Raw genomic sequence first — 19,319 nt, forward strand, 5'->3', positions numbered from 1 at the left:
GTCAGTCAGAACATCACTAGAGGTCTTCTGAGTGGGTGATTGGATGGCTGGAAGGTGGACAACACAACATGTCAGTCAGAACATCACTAGAGGTCTTCTGAGTGGGTGATTGGATGGCTGGAAGGTGGACAACACAACATGTCAGTCAGAACATCACTAGAGGTCTTCTGAGTGGGTGAATGGATGGCTGGAAGGTAGACAACACAACATGTCAGTCAGAACACAAGGAGAGGGAAGTTTTAGCAATTTTTTTACAATGCTTTTGCTAATTTAATTCAAGGTGACAGACAGTGACACATTCAATATCACCTTACACACTCTTGCCTGCATCTAGCTGAATCATTACTCCATCAGTTGCAAAATATCATTTCTATTGGACAAATTCAGGTATGTTTATCCCCGTTTCGTAACGTTTTTCAACAGAATCAACAGACCCCTTTGCTCATGGTGTAATTCTTTCTCACATCTACGCGCTCTCCTCTTCTCACCTTTTCCTTCGTTTGTGGATTTCAATGCACAACACATCAGCTGTATGTGACCGGGTGAAAAAGCCTTTCCAAACCGTATCATAACCGCTACACACAGCTTTCATCATTGTCCTCATATTAGCTAATGTAACGTCATAGTCAACATAACTAATAGGACTAACATGTTAGTTACCCTGCTACAATCATGCAGTAACTTTACAGTGCAATTAATGAGTAAAACCAAAATCTTACCTTGACTTGGAAGAGTTCCAGTGTTGGATAGCCAGCTAGCTGACATGGCATCCTCTGTTTGAGCCGGGTGTCTGAGTACATTTACATTACATTTAAGTCATTTAGCAGACGCTCTTATCCAGAGCGACTTACAAATTGGTGCATTCACCTTATAATATCCAGTGGAACAACCACTTTACAATAGTGCATCTAAATCTTTTAAGGGGGGGGTTAGAAGGATTACTTTATCCTATCCCAGGTATTCCTTGAAGAGGTGGGGTTTCAGGTGTCTCCGGAAGGTGGTAATTGACTCCGCTGTCCTGGCGTCGTGAGGGAGCTTGTTCCACCATTGGGGTGCCAGAGCAGCGAACAGTTTTGACTGGGCTGAGCGGGAACTGTGCTTCCTCAGAGGTAGGGAGGCGAGCAGGCCAGAGGTGGATGAACGGAGTGCCCTTGTTTGGGTGTAGGGCCTGATCAGAGCCTGAAGGTACGGAGGTGCCGTTCCCCTCACAGCTCCGTAGGCAAGCACCATGGTCTTGTAGCGGATGCGAGCTTCGACTGGAAGCCAGTGGAGAGAGCGGAGGAGCGGGGTGACGTGAGAGAACTTGGGAAGGTTGAACACCAGACGGGCTGCGGCGTTCTGGATGAGTTGTAGGGGTTTAATGGCACAGGCAGGGAGCCCAGCCAACAGCGAGTTGCAATAATCCAGACGGGAGATGACAAGTGCCTGGATTAGGACCTGCGCCGCTTCCTGTGTGAGGCAGGGTCGTACTCTGCGAATGTTGTAGAGCATGAACCTACAGGATCGGGTCACCGCCTTGATGTTGGTGGAGAACGACAGGGTGTTGTCCAGGGTCACGCCAAGGCTCTTAGCACTCTGGGAGGAGGACACAAGGGAGTTGTCAACCGTGATGGCGAGATCATGGAACGGGCAGTCCTTCCCCGGGAGGAAGAGCAGCTCCGTCTTGCCGAGGTTCAGCTTGAGGTGGTGATCCGTCATCCACACTGATATGTCTGCCAGACATGCAGAGATGCGATTCGCCACCTGGTTGTCAGAAGGGGGAAAGAAGAAGATTAATTGTGTGTCATCTGCATAGCAATGATATGAGAGACCATGTGAGGATATGACAGAGCCAAGTGACTTGGTGTATAGCGAGAATAGGAGTGGGCCAAGAACAGAGCCCTGGGGGACACCAGTGGTGAGAGCACGTGGTGCGGAGACAGATTCTCGCCACGCCACCTGGTAGGAGCGACCTGTCAGGTAGGACGCAATCCAAGCGTGGGCGGCGCCGGAGATGCCCAGCTCGGAGAGGGTGGAGAGGAGGATCTGATGGTTCACGGTATCGAAGGCAGCAGATAGGTCTAGAAGGATGAGAGCAGAGGAGAGAGAGTTAGCTTTAGCAGTGCGGAGAGCCTCCGTGACACAGAGAAGAGCAGTCTCAGTTGAATGCCCAGTCTTGAAACCTGACTGATTAGGATCAAGAAGGTCATTCTGAGAGAGATAGCAAGAGAGCTGGCCAAGGACGGCGCGTTCAAGAGTTTTGGAGAGAAAGGAAAGAAGGGATACTGGTCTGTAGTTGTTGACATCGGAGGGATCGAGTGTAGGTTTTTTCAGAAGGGGTGCGACTCTCGCTCTCTTGAAGACGGAAGGGACGTAGCCAGCGGTCAAGGATGAGTTGATGAGCGAGGTGAGGTAGGGGAGAAGGTCTCCGGAAATGGTCTGGAGAAGAGAGGAGGGGATAGGGTCAAGTGGGCAGGTTGTTGGGCGGCCGGCCGTCACAAGACGCGAGATTTCATCTGGAGAGAGAGGGGAAAAAGAGGTCAAAGCACAGGGTAGGGCAGTGTGAGCAGGACCAGCAGTGTCGTTTGACTTAGCAAACGAGGATCGGATGTCGTCAACCTTCTTTTCAAAATGGTTGACGAAGTCATCCGCAGAGAGGGAGGAGGGGGGGGGGGGGGAGGAGGATTCAGGAGGGAGGAGAAGGTAGCAAAGAGCTTCCTAGGGTTAGAGGCAGATGCTTGGAGTTTAGAGTGGTAGAAAGTGGCTTTAGCAGCAGAGACAGAAGAGGAAAATGTAGAGAGGAGGGAGTGAAAGGATGCCAGGTCCGCAGGGAGGCGAGTTTTCCTCCATTTCCGCTCGGCTGCCCGGAACCCTGTTCTGTGAGCTCGCAGTGAGTCGTCGAGCCACGGAGCAGGAGGGGAGGACCGAGCCGGCCTGGAGGATAGGGGACAGAGGAAATCAAAGGATGCAGAGAGGGAGGAGAGGAGGGTTGAGGAGGCAGAATCAGGAGATAGGTTGGAGAAGGTTTGAGCAGAGGGAAGAGATGATAGGATGGAAGAGGAGAGAGTAGCGGGAGAGAGAGAGCGAAGGTTGGGACGGCGCAATACCATCCGAGTAGGGGCAGAGTGAGAAGTGTTGGATGAGAGCGAGAGGGAAAAGGATACAAGGTAGTGGTCGGAGACTTGGAGGGGAGTTGCAATGAGATTAGTGGAAGAACAGCATCTAGTAAAGATGAGGTCAAGCGTATTGCCTGCCTTGTGAGTAGGGGGGGAAGGTGAGAGGGTGAGGTCGAAAGAGGAGAGGAGTGGAAAGAAGGAGGCAGAGAGGAATGAGTCGAAGGTAGACGTGGGGAGGTTAAAGTCACCCAGAACTGTGAGAGGTGAGCCATCCTCAGGAAAGGAACTTATCAAGGCGTCAAGCTCATTGATGAACTCTCCAAGGGAACCTGGAGGGCGATAAATGATAAGGATGTTAAGCTTGAAAGGGCTGGTAACTGTGACAGCATGGAATTCAAATGAGGAGATAGACAGATGGGTCAGGGGAGAAAGAGAGAATGTCCACTTGGGAGAGATGAGGATTCCAGTGCCACCACCCCGCTGGCTCGATGCTCTAGGGGTATGCGAGAACACGTAGTCAGACGAGGAGAGAGCAGTAGGAGTAGCAGTGTTATCTGTGGTAATCCATGTTTCCGTCAGCGCCAGGAAGTCTAGGGACTGGAGGGTAGCATAGGCTGAGATGAACTCAGCCTTGTTGGCCGCAGACCGGCAGTTCCAGAGGCTGCCGGAGACCTGGAACTCCACGTGGGTCGTGCGCGCTGGGACCACCAGGTTAGAGTGGCAGCGGCCACGCGGTGTGGAGCGTTTGTATGGCCTGTGCAGAGGAGAGAGAACAGGGATAGACAGACACATAGTAGACAAGCTACAGAAGAGGCTACGCTAATGCAAATGAGATTGGAATGACAAGTGGACTACACGTCTCGAATGTTCAGGAAGTTAAGCTTACGTTGCAAAAATCTTATTGACTAAAATGATACAGTACTGCTGGCTGGTGGAGTAGGCTAGCTAGCAGTGGCTGCGTTGTTGACTTTGAACGTGTAGCTGGCTAGGTAACCTCGGTAGTTTCAGTACTACACCTTGTCATGATACAAAGCAACTTTGTAGCTAGCTAGCTAACATAACACTAATCAAGACGTTCCTTGTGGTGTATTTAGTTTCAACAATGCTGCTCGTCGGTAATAGTTGGCTGGGTTAGGAAAAATGGCGTCGCGGGGGACGGAAATAGCTGGCTAGCTAACCTCGATGGCTGGCTAGCTAACAATTATCAAGCTATGACAAAGACAACTAAGTAGCTAGCTAGGTAACACTGCACTAGTCAAATCGTTCCGTTGTAAAGTATTAGTATCTACAGCGCTGCTAGTCGGTAACGGTTGGCTAGCTGGCAGTGGGTTAATGATGACTAGGTGTGTTGAGTAAGTCTGGCGCCGCGTCGCGGCTGGCTAGCTCACCTCGATAATACTCAAACTCAAACTACACAATTATCTTAGATACAGAGACAGCAAAGACAACTATGTAGCTGGCTAACTAACACTAACACCACGCTAATCAAGTCGTTACGTTGTAATGTAATAGTTTCTGCGGTGCTGCTAGTCGGTAGAAGTTGGCTAGCTAGCAGTGATGACTAGCTAGCTAGCAGCTAGCAGTGTTGACTACGTTAGGAGGACGAAGATAGCTAGCCTCGATAATTACTCAGTTACTCTAAACTACACAATTATCTTTGATACAAAGACGGCTATGTAGCTAGCTAAGAAGAATTGCTCAGATCAAACAAATCAAGCCGTTGTAATGTAGTGAAGTGTAATATTACCTGTGGAGCGCAGCGTGATGCGACTGCTCGCTCCAAACCGGAAGCTCTTGTAGGCTAAACTAGCTAGCTGCATTCGCTATTAAGTGAAAGTGAAAAACATACTATGAAATATAGCTAGCTCTCGCTTTTTCATTTTTGAATAAATTATTTGTTCAAAAATGTTCAACTATTGTCTTTCTCTCTTTGAGTCAACTACTCACCACGTGTTATGCACTGCAGTGCTAGCTAGCTGTAGCTTATGCTTTCAGTACTAGATTCATTCTCTGATCCTTTCATTGGGTCGACAACATGTCAGATCATGCTGCAAGAGCTGTGATATGTTGGAGGACGTCCTCCGGAAGTTGTCATAAGTATTGTATAAGTCTATGGAAGGGGGTGAAAACCATGAGCCTCCTAAGGTTTTGTATTGAAGTCAATGTACCAAGAGGAGGACGGAAGCCAGCTGTCCTCCGGCTACACCATGGTGCTACCCTACAGAGTGCTTTTGAGGCTACTGTAGACCTTCATTGAAAAACAGTGTGTTTCTATAAATTTATTTGGTGACGAGAATATATTTAGTATAGTTTTATCTACTTCTGAGGAGCCTCCAATGGAAGACATCTGTTGGGTTGGTAGCATGTCGAAAGAGGCTGTTGGGTTGGTAGCGTGTGGAAAGAGACTTTTGAGAGCAGTCCAAGACACGTCTGTTGGGTTGGTAGCGTGTGGAAAGAGGCTGTTGGGTTGGTAGCGTGTGGAAAGAGACTATTGAGAGCAGTCCAAGGCATTTTGGGCTGTTTTTCACTACTGTCATAACTCTCCTGTGACGATTTGAAGGATCAGGTTACAGTGGGTCCGCTCTACAGCATGCTCTCTCTCTAGTAGAGGGGGAATGTCATGACTCTCCTGTGATGATCTGAAAGATCAGGTTACAGTGGGTCCTCTCTACAGCGTGCTCTCTCTCGTAGAGGGGGAATTTCATGACTCTCCAGTGAAGATCAAAAGGATTAGGTTACATAGGGTCCTCTCTACAGCGTGCTCTCTCTCGTAGAAGGGGGGAGAGCGAGAAGTCGACTGTTTTATGGTCGGTCATACAATACGCTGCCCCTATGCTCTGTAGTGTTCGAGATTGGAATGTAAACTGTGGAACACGGAGAGACCCTTGGACAATCAAAAGTTTGAATAATTAAACAATATTTATATTTTTGAGAATATGGGAGTGCTCCGTGGACACTTAAGGGTCAGTCATGACGAGTGTGCTTTATTTAGTGATCTCATGAAGGACAGGAAACACTCCTTACTGTGTCTTTGGTTGTGTACACTTTTTAATTATTGGGGTTATATCTACATATTGTGAAACATATGTGATTAAACATGAAACTATTTGTGAAAAGATGTAATGTGATGTTAACCTTCTAAATGAGAAAATATGGGTTTTCATGTAAAGTTAACAAAACCAGGCGCCACGGCAATGTGAGCATAGACATCATGTCGGCATCATGGACCACCCTTTTCTCAGAAGTATATAAAACCCACTCTTGACGAAATTTACATCAGACCACGTAAACGTAAGCTAAGCTTGCAAATGGTTGAATTTCTAAGATCAGAAAATATGAAGCGGTAGCTACAAGTTCAAATGGTTGCACTACAACTCTACCAAAGGACAAGACTATACAGCGTGGAGCATTGGCTACACGGCTGGAAATGGTTAAACTCTGAGACTATCGATTCACTACAGAAGTAAGAAGTCCTAGGCCGTCAAACTACCAGTCTGCAGCCAGAAATGTACGAAGCCTAGGACAAGAATACCGACAACCGCCAAAACATCTACAGTATTCTATGCGACAACCATGCCTGACGTATCCATTATGAACACAACCAGACTTTGTCGATTGACTCTCCAGCAGATGGACCGGCGACCACAGAGAGAGACAACAAGACATAGTCGTAAATATGTCAATTAAATTTATTTTCAAATGGGCGGTAGTTCATGTTAACTTCTTTTGGCTCAAATCCCGTTAACGGGATCGATTTGACAACAGCCAGTGAAATTGCAGGGCGCCAAATTGCAGGGCGCCAAATTCAAACAACAGAAATCTCATAATTAAAATTCCTCAAACATACAAGTATTATACACCATTTTAAAGATAAACTTCTTGTTAATCCAACCACAGTGTCCAATTTCAGAAAAGGCTTTACGGCGAAAGCATATCATGCGATTATGTTAGGTCAGCGCCTACTCACAAAAAAACACAGCCATTCTCCAGCCAAAGAGAGGAGTCACAAAAAGCAGAAATGGAGATAAAATGAATCACTAACCTTTGGTGATCTTCATCAGATAGCACTCATAGGACTTCATGTTACACAATACATGTATGTTTTGTTCGATAAAGTTCATATTTATATCCTAAAATCTCAGTTTACATTGGCGCGTTATGTTCAGTAATGTTTTGCCTCCAAAACAACCGGTGAATTTGCAGAGAGCCACAATTTATAGAAATACTCAGCATAAACTTTGATGAAAGATACAAGTGTTATACATAGGATTAGAGATAAACTTCTCCTTAATGCAACCACTGTGTCAGATTTGAAAAAAGCTTTACGGTGAAAGCACACCATGTGATAATCTGAGTACAGCGCTCAGCCACCAAAACAAGCCATACAGATACCCGCCAAGTTGTGGAGTCAACAAAAGTCAGAAATAGCGTTATAAATATTCACTTACCTTTGATGATCTTCATCGGAATGCACTCCCAGGAATCCCAGTTCCACATTAAATGTTTGTTTTGTTCGATAAAGTCCTTCATTTATGTCCAAATACCTCCTTTTTGTTCGCGCATTTAGTTCACTAATCCAAATGCACAAAGCGCGGGCACTAAGTCCAGACGAAAAGTCAAAAAAGTTCCATTAAAGTTCGTAGAAACATGTCCAACGATGTATATAATTAATCTTTAGGATGTTTTTATCATAAATCTTGAATAATATTCCAACCAGACAATTCCGTTGTCATTAAAAAGGAAAGGGAACAGAGCTCATGGCCACGCGCTAGACTAAACTAAAGGCTTTCAGCCTGACCAATTGTTGAAACGGCTCTTATTTTCTCCCCTTTCACAATAGCAGCCTGAAACAACTTTCTAAAGACTGTTGACATCTACTGGAAGCTTTAGGAAGTGCAATCTGACTCAATTTACACTGGATATTGGATAGGCAATCACTTGAAAAACTACAAACCTCAGATTTCACACTTCCTGGTTGGATTTTTTTCAGGTTTTTGATTGCCATATGAGCTCTGTTATACTCAAAGACATTATTTTAACAGTTTTGGAAACTTTAGAGTATTTTCTATCCAAATCTACTAATTATATGCATATTCTAGCTTCTGGGCCTGAGTAACAGGCAGTTTACTTTGGGCACGCTTTTCATCTGGACGACAAAATACTGCCCCCTTGCATCAATTTCTATGAGTGTAGTTATCAGCTATGAGTTGACCGCTCTTGAGCAGTCCACACTAGAGGTCGACCGATTATGATTTTTCAACGCCGATACCGATACTGATTATTGGATTGCCAAAAAAAGCCGATCCCGATTATTAGGCCGATTTTAAAAATTAAATAAAAAAAGATAACATTTTTTTTTTACATTTATTTGTGATAATGACAATTACAACAATACTGAATGAACACTTATTTTAACTTAATATGATGCATAAATACTACCAATTTAGCCTCAAATAAATAATGAAACATGTTCAATTTGGTTTAAATAATGCAAAAACAGTGTTGGAGAAGAAAGTAAAAGTGCAATATGTGCCATGTAAAAAAGCTAACGTTTAAGTTCCTTGCTCAGAACATGAGAACATATGAAAGCTGGTGGTTCCTTTTAACATGAGTCTTCAATATTCCCAGGTAAGAAGTTTTTGGTTGTAGTTATTATAGGAATTATAGGACTATTTCTCTCTATACGATTTGTATTTCATATACATTTGACTATTGGATGTTCTTATAGGTACTTTAGTATTGCCAGTGTAACAGTATAGCTTCCGTCCCTCTCCTCGCTCCTACCTGGGCTCGAACCAGGAACACATCGACAACAGCCACCCTTGAAGCAGCGTTACCCATGTAGAGCAAGGGGAACAACTACTCCAAGTCTCAGAGCGAGTGACGTTTGAAACGCTATTAGCGCGCACCCACTTACTAGCTAGCCATTTCACATCGGTTACACCAGCCTAATCTTGGGAGTTGATAGGCTTGAAGTCATAAACAGCGCAATGTTTGAAGAATTGCGAAGAGCTGCTGGAAAAACGCACGAAGGTGCTGTTTGAATGAATGCTTACGAGCCTGCTGCTGCCTACCATCGCTCAGTCAGACTGCTCTATCAAATATCAAATCATAGACTTAATTATAACATAATAACACACAGAAATACGACCCTTTGGTCATTAATATGGTCGAATCCGGAAACTATCTTTTCGAAAATGAAACGTTTATTATTTCAGTGAAATACGGAACCGTTCCGTATTTTATCTAACGGGTGGCATCCCTAAGTCTAAATATTCCTGTTACATTGCACAACCTTCAATGTTATGTCATAATTATGTACAATTCTGGCAAATTAATTATGGCCTTTGTTAGGAATAAATGGACTTCACACAGTCCACAATGAGCCAGGCGGCCCAAACTGCTGTACATACCCTGACTGCTTGCACAGAACGCTAGAGAAGTGACACACATTCATGTTAGCAGGCAATATTAACTAAATATGCAGGTTTAAAAATATATACTTGTGTATTGATTTTAAAGAAAGGCATTGATGTTTATGGTTAGGTACATTGGTGCAACGACAGTGCTTTTTTCGCAAATGCGCTTGTTAAATCATCACCCGTTTGTCGAAGTAGGCTGTGATTCGATGAGAAATTAACAGGCACCGCATCGATTATATGCAACGCAGGACACGTTAGATAAACAAACTAGTAATATCATCAACCATGTGTAGTTAACTAGTGATTATGTTAAGATTGATAGTTTTTTATAAGATAAGTTTAATGCTAGCTAGCAACTTACCTTGGCTTCTTGCTGCCCTCTTGTAAGAGGTAGTCAGCCTGCCATGCAAGCTCCTTGTGGAGTGCAATGTAAGGCAGGTGGTTAGAGCGTTGGACTAGTAACCGGAAGGTTGCAAAAACGAGTCCCCCCTGAACAAGGCAGTGAACCCACGTTCCTAGGCCGTCATTGAAAATAAGAATGTGTTCTTAATCTGACTTGCCTAGTTAAATAAAGGTGTAAAAAAAAAGAAAAGTAAAAAAATATATACATAAATCGGCAAATCGGTGGCCAAAAATACCGAATACCGATTGTTATGAAAACTTGAAATCGGCCCTAATTAATCGGCCATTCCGATTAATCGGTCGACCTCTAGTCCACACCCCCTTTCTTTTGACTACCAAGCCGTCATATCAGTTTCGTCCACTAGGGACTTTTTCTTTGTATCATGTAATACCCCATGTATGAACTAATTGTGTGTGTTTTCATGTATTTCTGTGACTTGATTAGTTAGTTAGTAAATAAATAATTAAACCAATTTGTATACAGCTGATTCATAATTTATGCTAGGGTTCGTGCAGATATCCAAGGGTTTGCGATGTTCAGTAATCAGAACTGATGAGGTACAATTCATTAATAAGCGACTGTTTTGATAAGATATGAAAAGAGTTGATTTGGGAAATAGATACTATAAACATTTTCTCGTGGTGCCCCGACTTCTTAGTTAAAGTTTAAATGATTAGTATAATCACATAATAATAATTACACAGAGAATTGATTTGATAAAATAAGTCTTCACATTTTTAATGATAGTCACGGAATGACACTACCTTGACATTTTGTCTTCTACAGTGGTCCTCCTTTATGGGATAAACCAGTCCTTTATGGTTATGGGTCAGCTGTATAGGATAAACCAGTCCTTTATGGTTATGGGTTCAGCTGTATAGGATAACCAGTCCTTTATGGTTATGGGTTCAGCTGTATAGGATAAACCAGTCCTTTATGGTTATGGGTTCAGCTGTATAGGATAAACCAGTCCTTTATGTTTATGGCTTCAGCTGTATAGGATAAACCAGTCCTTTATGTTTATGGATTCAGCTGTATAGGATAAACCAGTACTTTATGTTTATGGCTTCAGCTGTATAGGATAAACCAGTCCTTTATGTTTATGGGTTCAGCTGTATAGGATAATCCAGTCCTTTATGTTTATGGGTTCAGCTGTATAGGATAAACCAGTCCTTTATGGTTATGGGTTCAGCTGTATAGGATAAACCAGTCCTTTATGTTTATGGCTTCAGCTGTATAGGATAAACCAGTCCTTTTATGTTTATGGGTTCAGCTGTATAGGATAAACCAGTCCTTTATGTTTATGGGTTCAGCTGTATAGGATAAACCAGTCCTTTATGTTTATGGGTTCAGCTGTATAGGATAATCCGTGTTGACTCACCCTGTCGGCATCTCCGAGTTCCATCGGTCACTCACAGAGGCTTCGGTATGAAACCGCTACCCAGCTTACCAGCTTCACTTGAAGTCAGGTCACTTCTTCCTGTGGAGAACACGATGTCCAGGACTTCAAACAAATGTCTATAGAGCTCAGCCTCCGGCATCTAGCCAGGAGCTCCCCCGTACTGAACTAAAACATCCCCTTAAATTTCCCAGGTGTGTTGCAGCCGAACGAGGCTGAGTGGCCTTAGGTGTAGGCGTTCTATAGTTTCTAGCCAATCACACTGGTTGTTCATTCTATAGTTTCTAGCCAATCACACTGGTTGTTCATTCTATAGTTTCTAGCCAATCACACTGGTTGTTCATTCTATAGTTTCTAGCCAATCACATTGGTTGTTCATTCTAAACAGAAATGGTTGCTATGCAGGCTGACGAACATTCTTCTCCCTTGCTAGCTAGCCAACTAAAGCTAATAGTCACATCAACCTCTGCAGCTGGAATGAAACTAAACAAACTAGATGTATTGTTTTAGACTGTTTTTCTATTGATATTTCTTTGTATAAGATAATAATATATTCCTAATAGTGCTGATGCTTGATTTCACCAGGCTGGTTTAGAAAAGATTGTCTCATCCGGTCAGTTTGTTCATTATGGCAGGGCAGAGATCACGTTCGTTCCCTATGGCAGGGCAGAGATTACGTTCGTTCCTTATGGCAGGGCAGAGATTACGTTCGTTCCCTATGGCAGGGCAGAGATTACGTTCGTTCCTTATGGCAGGGCAGAGATCACGTTCGTTCCCTATGGCAGGGCAGAGATTACGTTCGTTCCTTATGGCAGGGCAGAGATCACGTTCGTTCCTTATGGCAGGGCATAGATCACGTTCGTTCCTTATGGCAGGGCAGAGATTACGTTCGTTCCTTATGGCAGGGCAGAGATCACGTTCGTTCCCTATGGCAGGGCAGAGATTACGTTCGTTCCCTATGGCAGGGCAGAGATCACGTTCGTTCCCTATGGCAGGGTAGAGATCACGTTCGTTCCCTATGGCAGGGCAGAGATTACGTTCGTTCCCTATGGCAGGGCAAAGATCACGTTCGTTCCCTATGGCAGGGCAGAGATCACGTTCGTTCCTTATGGCAGGGCAGAGATCACGTTCGTTCCTTATGGCAGGGCAGAGATTACGTTCGTTCCCTATGGCAGGGCAGAGATCACGTTCGTTCCTTATGGCAGGGCAGAGGTCACGTTCGTTCCCTATGGCAGGGCAGAGATCACGTTCGTTCCTTATGGCAGGGCAGAGATCACGTTCGTTCCTTATGGCAGGGCAGAGATCACGTTTTAAAATGTCAACATTGTTTCTGTAGTGGCTTCAAACAACGTCTCAATATTCTAATTAGCCACTTCCTTTAGACCTTTACAAGGATGTTTTAACACGTCTCCATGTGTCCATGAAAAGGCCTAAGATATATTTTATTGGTTGAACAAAATCACATTTATTATATTTAAGGGTTTGTCACAGTTGTTTTGTTGTTGAATGGTAAAGAAAGCAATTTATCCTGGTAAACACAGACCGGTCCCAGATGATAATGATGGTAAACACAGACCGGTCCCAGATAATAATGATAATGATGGTAAACACAGACCGGTCCCAGTTGATAATAATGTTAAACACAGACCGGTCCCAGATGATAATGATGGTAAACACAGACCGATCCCAGTTGATAATGATTGTAAACACAGACCGGTCCCAGATGATAATGATGGTAAACACAGACCGGTCCCAGTTGATAATGATAATGATGGTAAACACAGACCGGTCCCAGTTGATAATGATAATGATGGTAAACACAGACCGGTCCCAGTTGATAATGATAATGATGGTAAACACAGACCGATCCCAGTTGATAATGATGGTAAACACAGACCGGTCCCAGATGATAATGATGGTAAACACAGACCGGTCCCAGTTGATAATGATAATGATGGTAAACACAGACCGATCCCAGTTGATAATGATGGTAAACACAGACCGGTCCCAGATGATAATGATGGTAAACACAGACCGGTCCCAGTTGATAATGATAATGATGGTAAACACAGACTGATCCCAGATGATAATGATGGTGAACACAGACCGGTCCCAGATGATAATGATGGTAAACACAGACCGGTCCCAGTTGATAATGATAATGATGGTAAACACAGACCGATCCCAGATGATAATGATGGTAGAAACAGACCGGTCCCAGTTGATAATGATGGTAAACACAGACCGGTCCCAGTTGATAATGATAATGATGGTAAACACAGACCGATCCCAGATGATAATGATGGTAAACACAGACCGGTCCCAGTTGATAATGATAATGATGGTAAACACAGACCGATCCCAGTTGATAATGATGGTAAACACAGACCGGTCCCAGATGATAATGATGGTAAACACAGACCGGTCCCAGTTGGTAATAATGGTAAACACAGACCGATCCCAGTTGGTAATGATGGTAAACACAGACCGGTCCCGGTTGGTAATAATGGTAAACACAGACCGATCCCAGTTGGTAATAATGGTAAACACAGACCGATCCCAGTTGGTAATGATGGTAAACACAGACCGGTCCCAGATGATAATGATGGTAAACACAGACCGGTCCCAGTTGATAATGATAATGATGGTAAACACAGACCGATCCCAGTTGATAATGATGGTAAACACAGACCGGTCCCAGATGATAATGATGGTAAACACAGACCGGTCCCAGTTGATAATGATAATGATGGTAAACACAGACCGATCCCAGATGATAATGATGGTAGAAACAGACCGGTCCCAGTTGATAATGATGGTAAACACAGACCGGTCCCAGTTGATAATGATAATGATGGTAAACACAGACCGATCCCAGATGATAATGATGGTAAACACAGACCGGTCCCAGTTGATAATGATGGTAAACACAGACCGGTCCCAGTTGATAATGATAATGATGGTAAACACAGACCGGTCCCAGATGATAATGATGGTAAACACAGACCGGTCCCAGTTGGTAATAATGGTAAACACAGACCGATCCCAGTTGGTAATAATGGTAAACACAGACCGATCCCAGTTGGTAATGATGGTAAACACAGACCGGTCCTGGTTGGTAATAATGGTAAACACAGACCGATCCCAGTTGGTAATGATGGTAAACACAGACCGATCCCAGTTGATAAAACAGGTTGTAATTGATATTGATGGTAAAACAGGTTGTAATTGAAATTGAGGGTAAAACAGGTTGTAATTGATATTGATGGTAAAACAGGTTGTAATTGATATTGATGGTAAAACAGGTTGTAATGTGATATTGATGGTAAAACAGGTTGTAATTGATATTGATGGTAAAACAGGTTGTAATTGATATTGATGGTAAAACAGGTTGTAATTGATATTGATGGTAAAACAGGTTGTAATTGATGTTGATGGTAAAACAGGTTGTAATTGATATTGATGGTAAAACAGGTTGTAATGTGATATTGATGGTAAAACAGGTTGTAATGTGGTGTTGATGGTAAAACAGGTTGTAATTGATGTTGATGGTAAAACAGGTTGTAATTGATGTTGATGGTAAAACAGGTTGTAATTGATGTTGATGGTAAAACAGGGTGTAATTGATATTGATGGTAAAACAGGTTGTAATTGATATTGATGTTAAAACAGGTTTTAATTGATATTGATGGTAAAACAGGTTGTAATTGATATTGATGGTAAAACAGGTTGTAATTGATATTGATGGTAAAACAGGTTGTAATTGATATTGAGGGTAAAACAGGTTGTAATTGATATTGACGGTAAAACAGGTTGGAATTGATATTGATGGTAAAATAGGTTGTAATTGATATTGATGGTAAAACAGGTTGTAATTGATGGTAAAACAGGTTGGAATTGATATTGATGGTAAAATAGGTTGTAATTGATATTGATGGTAAAACAGGTCCCAGTTGATATTGTTAGTAACCCCTTATGTACCATTCTAGCCCCATCTTAACTTAACCCCTTATGTACCATTCTAGCCCCATCTTAACTTAACCCGTTATGCACCATTCTAGCCCCATCTTAACTTAACCCCTTATCTACCATTCTAACCCCATCTTAACTTAACCCCTTATCTACCATTCTAGCCCCATCTTAACCACTTATGTACCATTGTAGCCCCATCTTAACTTAACCTTTTATGTACCATTCTAGTAGCAAACCAACAATTAGCCACTAAGTGTCATTATAGTAATTAAAGAGATTACACATAAATATATAAACATGTTCCATACATTGCTGTTTAATAATGAGTCACCAAAATAAGTTTTATACATATTTTCTTTTACATACAAAATGTGTAACATTTGCCGAGGTTGGAGAGGCAAATAGCACGATTTGTACAAATCCCTTCTGTTGCAAACCAAATGCTAGTCTGTAAGCATGGGGTAATAATGTCTAGATGAGTCTTTTTAGTGGAGATTAGTTTATGAATTGCCTGGCAGGGCTGTGGGACAGTGGTTGTGTAGGAATAATTCAAATGGAACTGCTAACAGCCATTACCTGGGATGAATGTGAATAACTAACAGCTATCAACCAATCAGGATCCACATTTTGTGTTTCATAATAAGGGATCTAGTCTGGATTAAACCTCATAGGAAAACAGTTTTATAATGGAGGTTTCATTCAGGTCTCTCTGTTTAACTAAATACTCTGTTTAACTAAATACTCTGTTTGTCTTTGGCAGGAGAGAGACTAGACTCTCAATCTGACAGCAGAAAGAGTCCTTCAGGGGAACCAGACCCTGAGATGCCCAATCCAGCGATGCAACACCACTGCTCCCAGTGTAATATGAGTTTTAAGTGGTTATGGAAGCTGAAAGAGCATGAAAGGAAACACACAGGAGAAAAGCCCTTCCAATGCTCCCAGTGTGGAAATAGATTCTCACGATCACATGACCTAAAATCACACGAGAGGACACACACAGGGGAAAAACCACACAATTGCTCACAGTGTGGAAAGCTTTTTTCCCATTTAGGGAACCTGAACAAACATAAGAGAATACACTCTGGAGAGAAGCCTTACCCCTGTTCCCATTGTGGAAAGAATTTTAGGTTGTCAGGTAACCTGAAAACGCATGAGAGGACACACACAGGGGAGAAACCTTACCATTGCTCCCTGTGTGGAAAGGATTTTACCAAGTTAGGAAACCTGAAAGATCATGAGAAGAAACACACAGGAGAAAAGCCTTACCACTGCTCCAATTGTGGAAAGAGATTTTCAACATCATCGGACTTAAAAAAGCATGAGATGACGCACACAGGGGAGAAATCTTACCATTGCTCTCAGTGTGGAAATAGTTTTTTACGATCACATGACCTAAAATCACATGAGCGGACACACACAGGGGAAAAACCACACAGTTGCCCCCAGTGTGGAAAGTGTTTTTTGCATTTAGGAAACCTGAACAAACATAAGAAAATACACTCTGGAGAGAAGCCTTATCCTTGTTCCCATTGTGGAAAGTTCTTTAGGTCGTTAGATAACATGAGGGAGCATGAAAAGACACACACAGGTAAGAAGCTTTACCATTGCGCCTTGTGCGGAAAGAGATATTCACGATCACATGACCTAAAATCACATAAAAGGAAACACACAGGGGAAGAAAACACACAATTACACACACAAGGGAAAAATCACACAATTGGTCCCAGTGTGGAAAGAATTTAACGCAGTTAGAGAACCGTTCCCATTGTGTAACTATATTTTCCTGATCACATGACCTAATTTCACCTCAAATTAAACCAAGCAATATTTATACCGCACATTTCAGACATGGAATGCAACACAATGGGCTTCACAGGAAAAAAAATATATAAATGAAATGAAATATTTACGACACAACAAACATAAGAGGATAAAAAAGATTAGCAATAAAAACATTTGTGCCCAACTGTGGATAAAAACACTGTTGGGCTAGCACTGCTAGCATTTGTCTACTCCGTTTTCATGATGGCTAGCAGCTAATTGCTACTTAACAGGAATCCAGGTCACAAACTTGCGGTGCCAGCCGTAAAGGCTGACTGCATTGCGGAACCAGTAGCAATTATTTTTTTGTTTTTTTTAATTATGGAATATTACAGCATACAATCTACCTGCAGTGAAGCCGTTCAACATTTACATTACATTCAGTCATCTAGCAGACTCCCATCCAGAGAGATCCACAGGAGCAACCAGGGTCAAGCGTCCCGCCCAAAGGGATGTCGACAGATCTCCCACCAAGTCAAATCGAGGACTCAAACCATTTATATATTTTGTGAAATTAATACCAAGTATGTTTACTTCACCATCAGCACATTTTATAGGTAAACTACAGGGTCATGTATAAGCTGTATTTTTTTTAAGTTCCAATTCGTAGTATTGTACACTTATCATAATTAGGAGTCCGGAAAAGTTATCTAGATCTTCAGTGAGACATTGCAGGGATCTAGCTTGCAGACTTAATATAAAACTTGAGTCATTGGCATACATGGACACCTTGTTGTTTTTAAGTCTTGGATTTCTAATCGTCTAATGTTGTTGTTAGAGCCAATTTGGACATATTAGTATAAAAGACAGAACATACAGAGCTCCATGTACGTTTGTGTAAATTATTATATATTTATGTATATGATGAAATATTAGGTACCTTTATGATTTATGTTGACCTGATTGAGATATATTCCTTTATTAGTGGAACTTCATTAGTGGAACAAGTTTTTGGTTCCCTCTCTTGCCTATTCATTGTACTGTGGTAAGTGTGTTAGTGATAGGATAAAGGTAGGAAGTTGGGACTTTGGGGGAGGGGAGTCCTAGCTAGGCACAGGTGCGGTATAGTCTTTTGACCATACAAACAGGCCATTTTATGTATTTTTCATGTCAAGTAATCTATGCTTTAAGTTGATTGGAGAACCATTTTCTGTTAGATATAAAAATAATAAACCTTTTTGTTGCACCATATCCCTGGATCTCATTGAATGTTTTTGCCGTTTTGGAACTTTGAATGTGGACTGTATTTGTCCGAAACAACCCCGCTTCAGGCTTGGGCAGTGGCTGTGGTGAATTGGTAAGGAAGCCACTACAGTTGTTATCTGATTTTAAAAGCAAGCATTTCGATGGCCATAACGAATTGATATGTTGACAGCGGACACCCTTGTTTAACTCCTCTTGACAATTCAAAACTCTCTGAGAAGTAGCCGCTGTTTACTATTTTATACCTGGCGTTGCTATACATAACTTTTACCTATTGAATGAGAGACTCAACAAAAAATTTAAAATCCAGGCATGTATATATGAAATCCAGTCTTGCTTTATCAAAGGCCTTTTCAAAATCTGCTATAAATACCAGGCCTGACTTCTTAGATGTTTCATGGTGTCCTATTATTTCAAGTAGTATATTATATCCCAATGTAGTGTCCATGTAAAAAACCTGTCTGATCAGGATGGACAATACCTGGTAAAACCTTTTTAATTCTGACTGCTTTGCATTTTGCTAGTATTTTTGCATCAACATTGATGTGTGAGGGGCCTCCAGTTTTTTAGATAGACTGGGTCTTTATATTTGCCATCTGGGTCTTGTTTTAATAATAGAGAAATCAGACCTTCCTGCTGAGTACCTGACAGACTACCATTTCTATAGGAGTAGTTAAAACAAGCTAATAAGGGAGCTTTGAGTATATAAAAAAAGGCTTGATATACCTCTACCTGTATGCCATCAAGCTCTGGGGTTTTTACAGACTGAAAGGATTTAATAGCCTCAAAAAGTTATTCCTCTGTAATTTGGCCCTCGTAATGGTCTTTCTGTGCATTAGTTAATTTTCCATTTTATTTTTTGGAAAGAATTCCTTACAGTAATCATCATTCAGAGTATGAGACGGAAAGGAACATATCTGCTTAAAATATTTAACTTCCTCTTTTAAAATATCATTCGGAGAATCATAGATGACTTTGTCTTTAATAAGTTTCTGCCAATTATT

At 42.2% G+C, this 19,319-nt stretch overlaps 1 protein-coding gene across 1 annotated transcript in view; it reads left to right on the forward strand.

The window, feature by feature from the left end:
- The window catches only part of LOC106607542 (uncharacterized), a 78,279-nt gene extending 58,960 nt beyond the window's left edge, over positions 1-19,319 (forward strand). Inside the window, exon 2 of the mRNA XM_082958472.1 lies at positions 16,052-19,319. Coding sequence (XP_082814598.1) covers positions 16,052-17,034 — 983 coding nt within the window. The 3' untranslated portion in view covers positions 17,035-19,319. The remainder of the gene's footprint in view (positions 1-16,051) is intronic.

The sequence above is a fragment of the Salmo salar genome, chromosome 12 (genome assembly GCF_965601325.2).
Source record: "Salmo salar chromosome 12, fSalSal1, whole genome shotgun sequence".
Classification (NCBI taxonomy): Eukaryota; Metazoa; Chordata; class Actinopteri; order Salmoniformes; family Salmonidae; genus Salmo; species Salmo salar.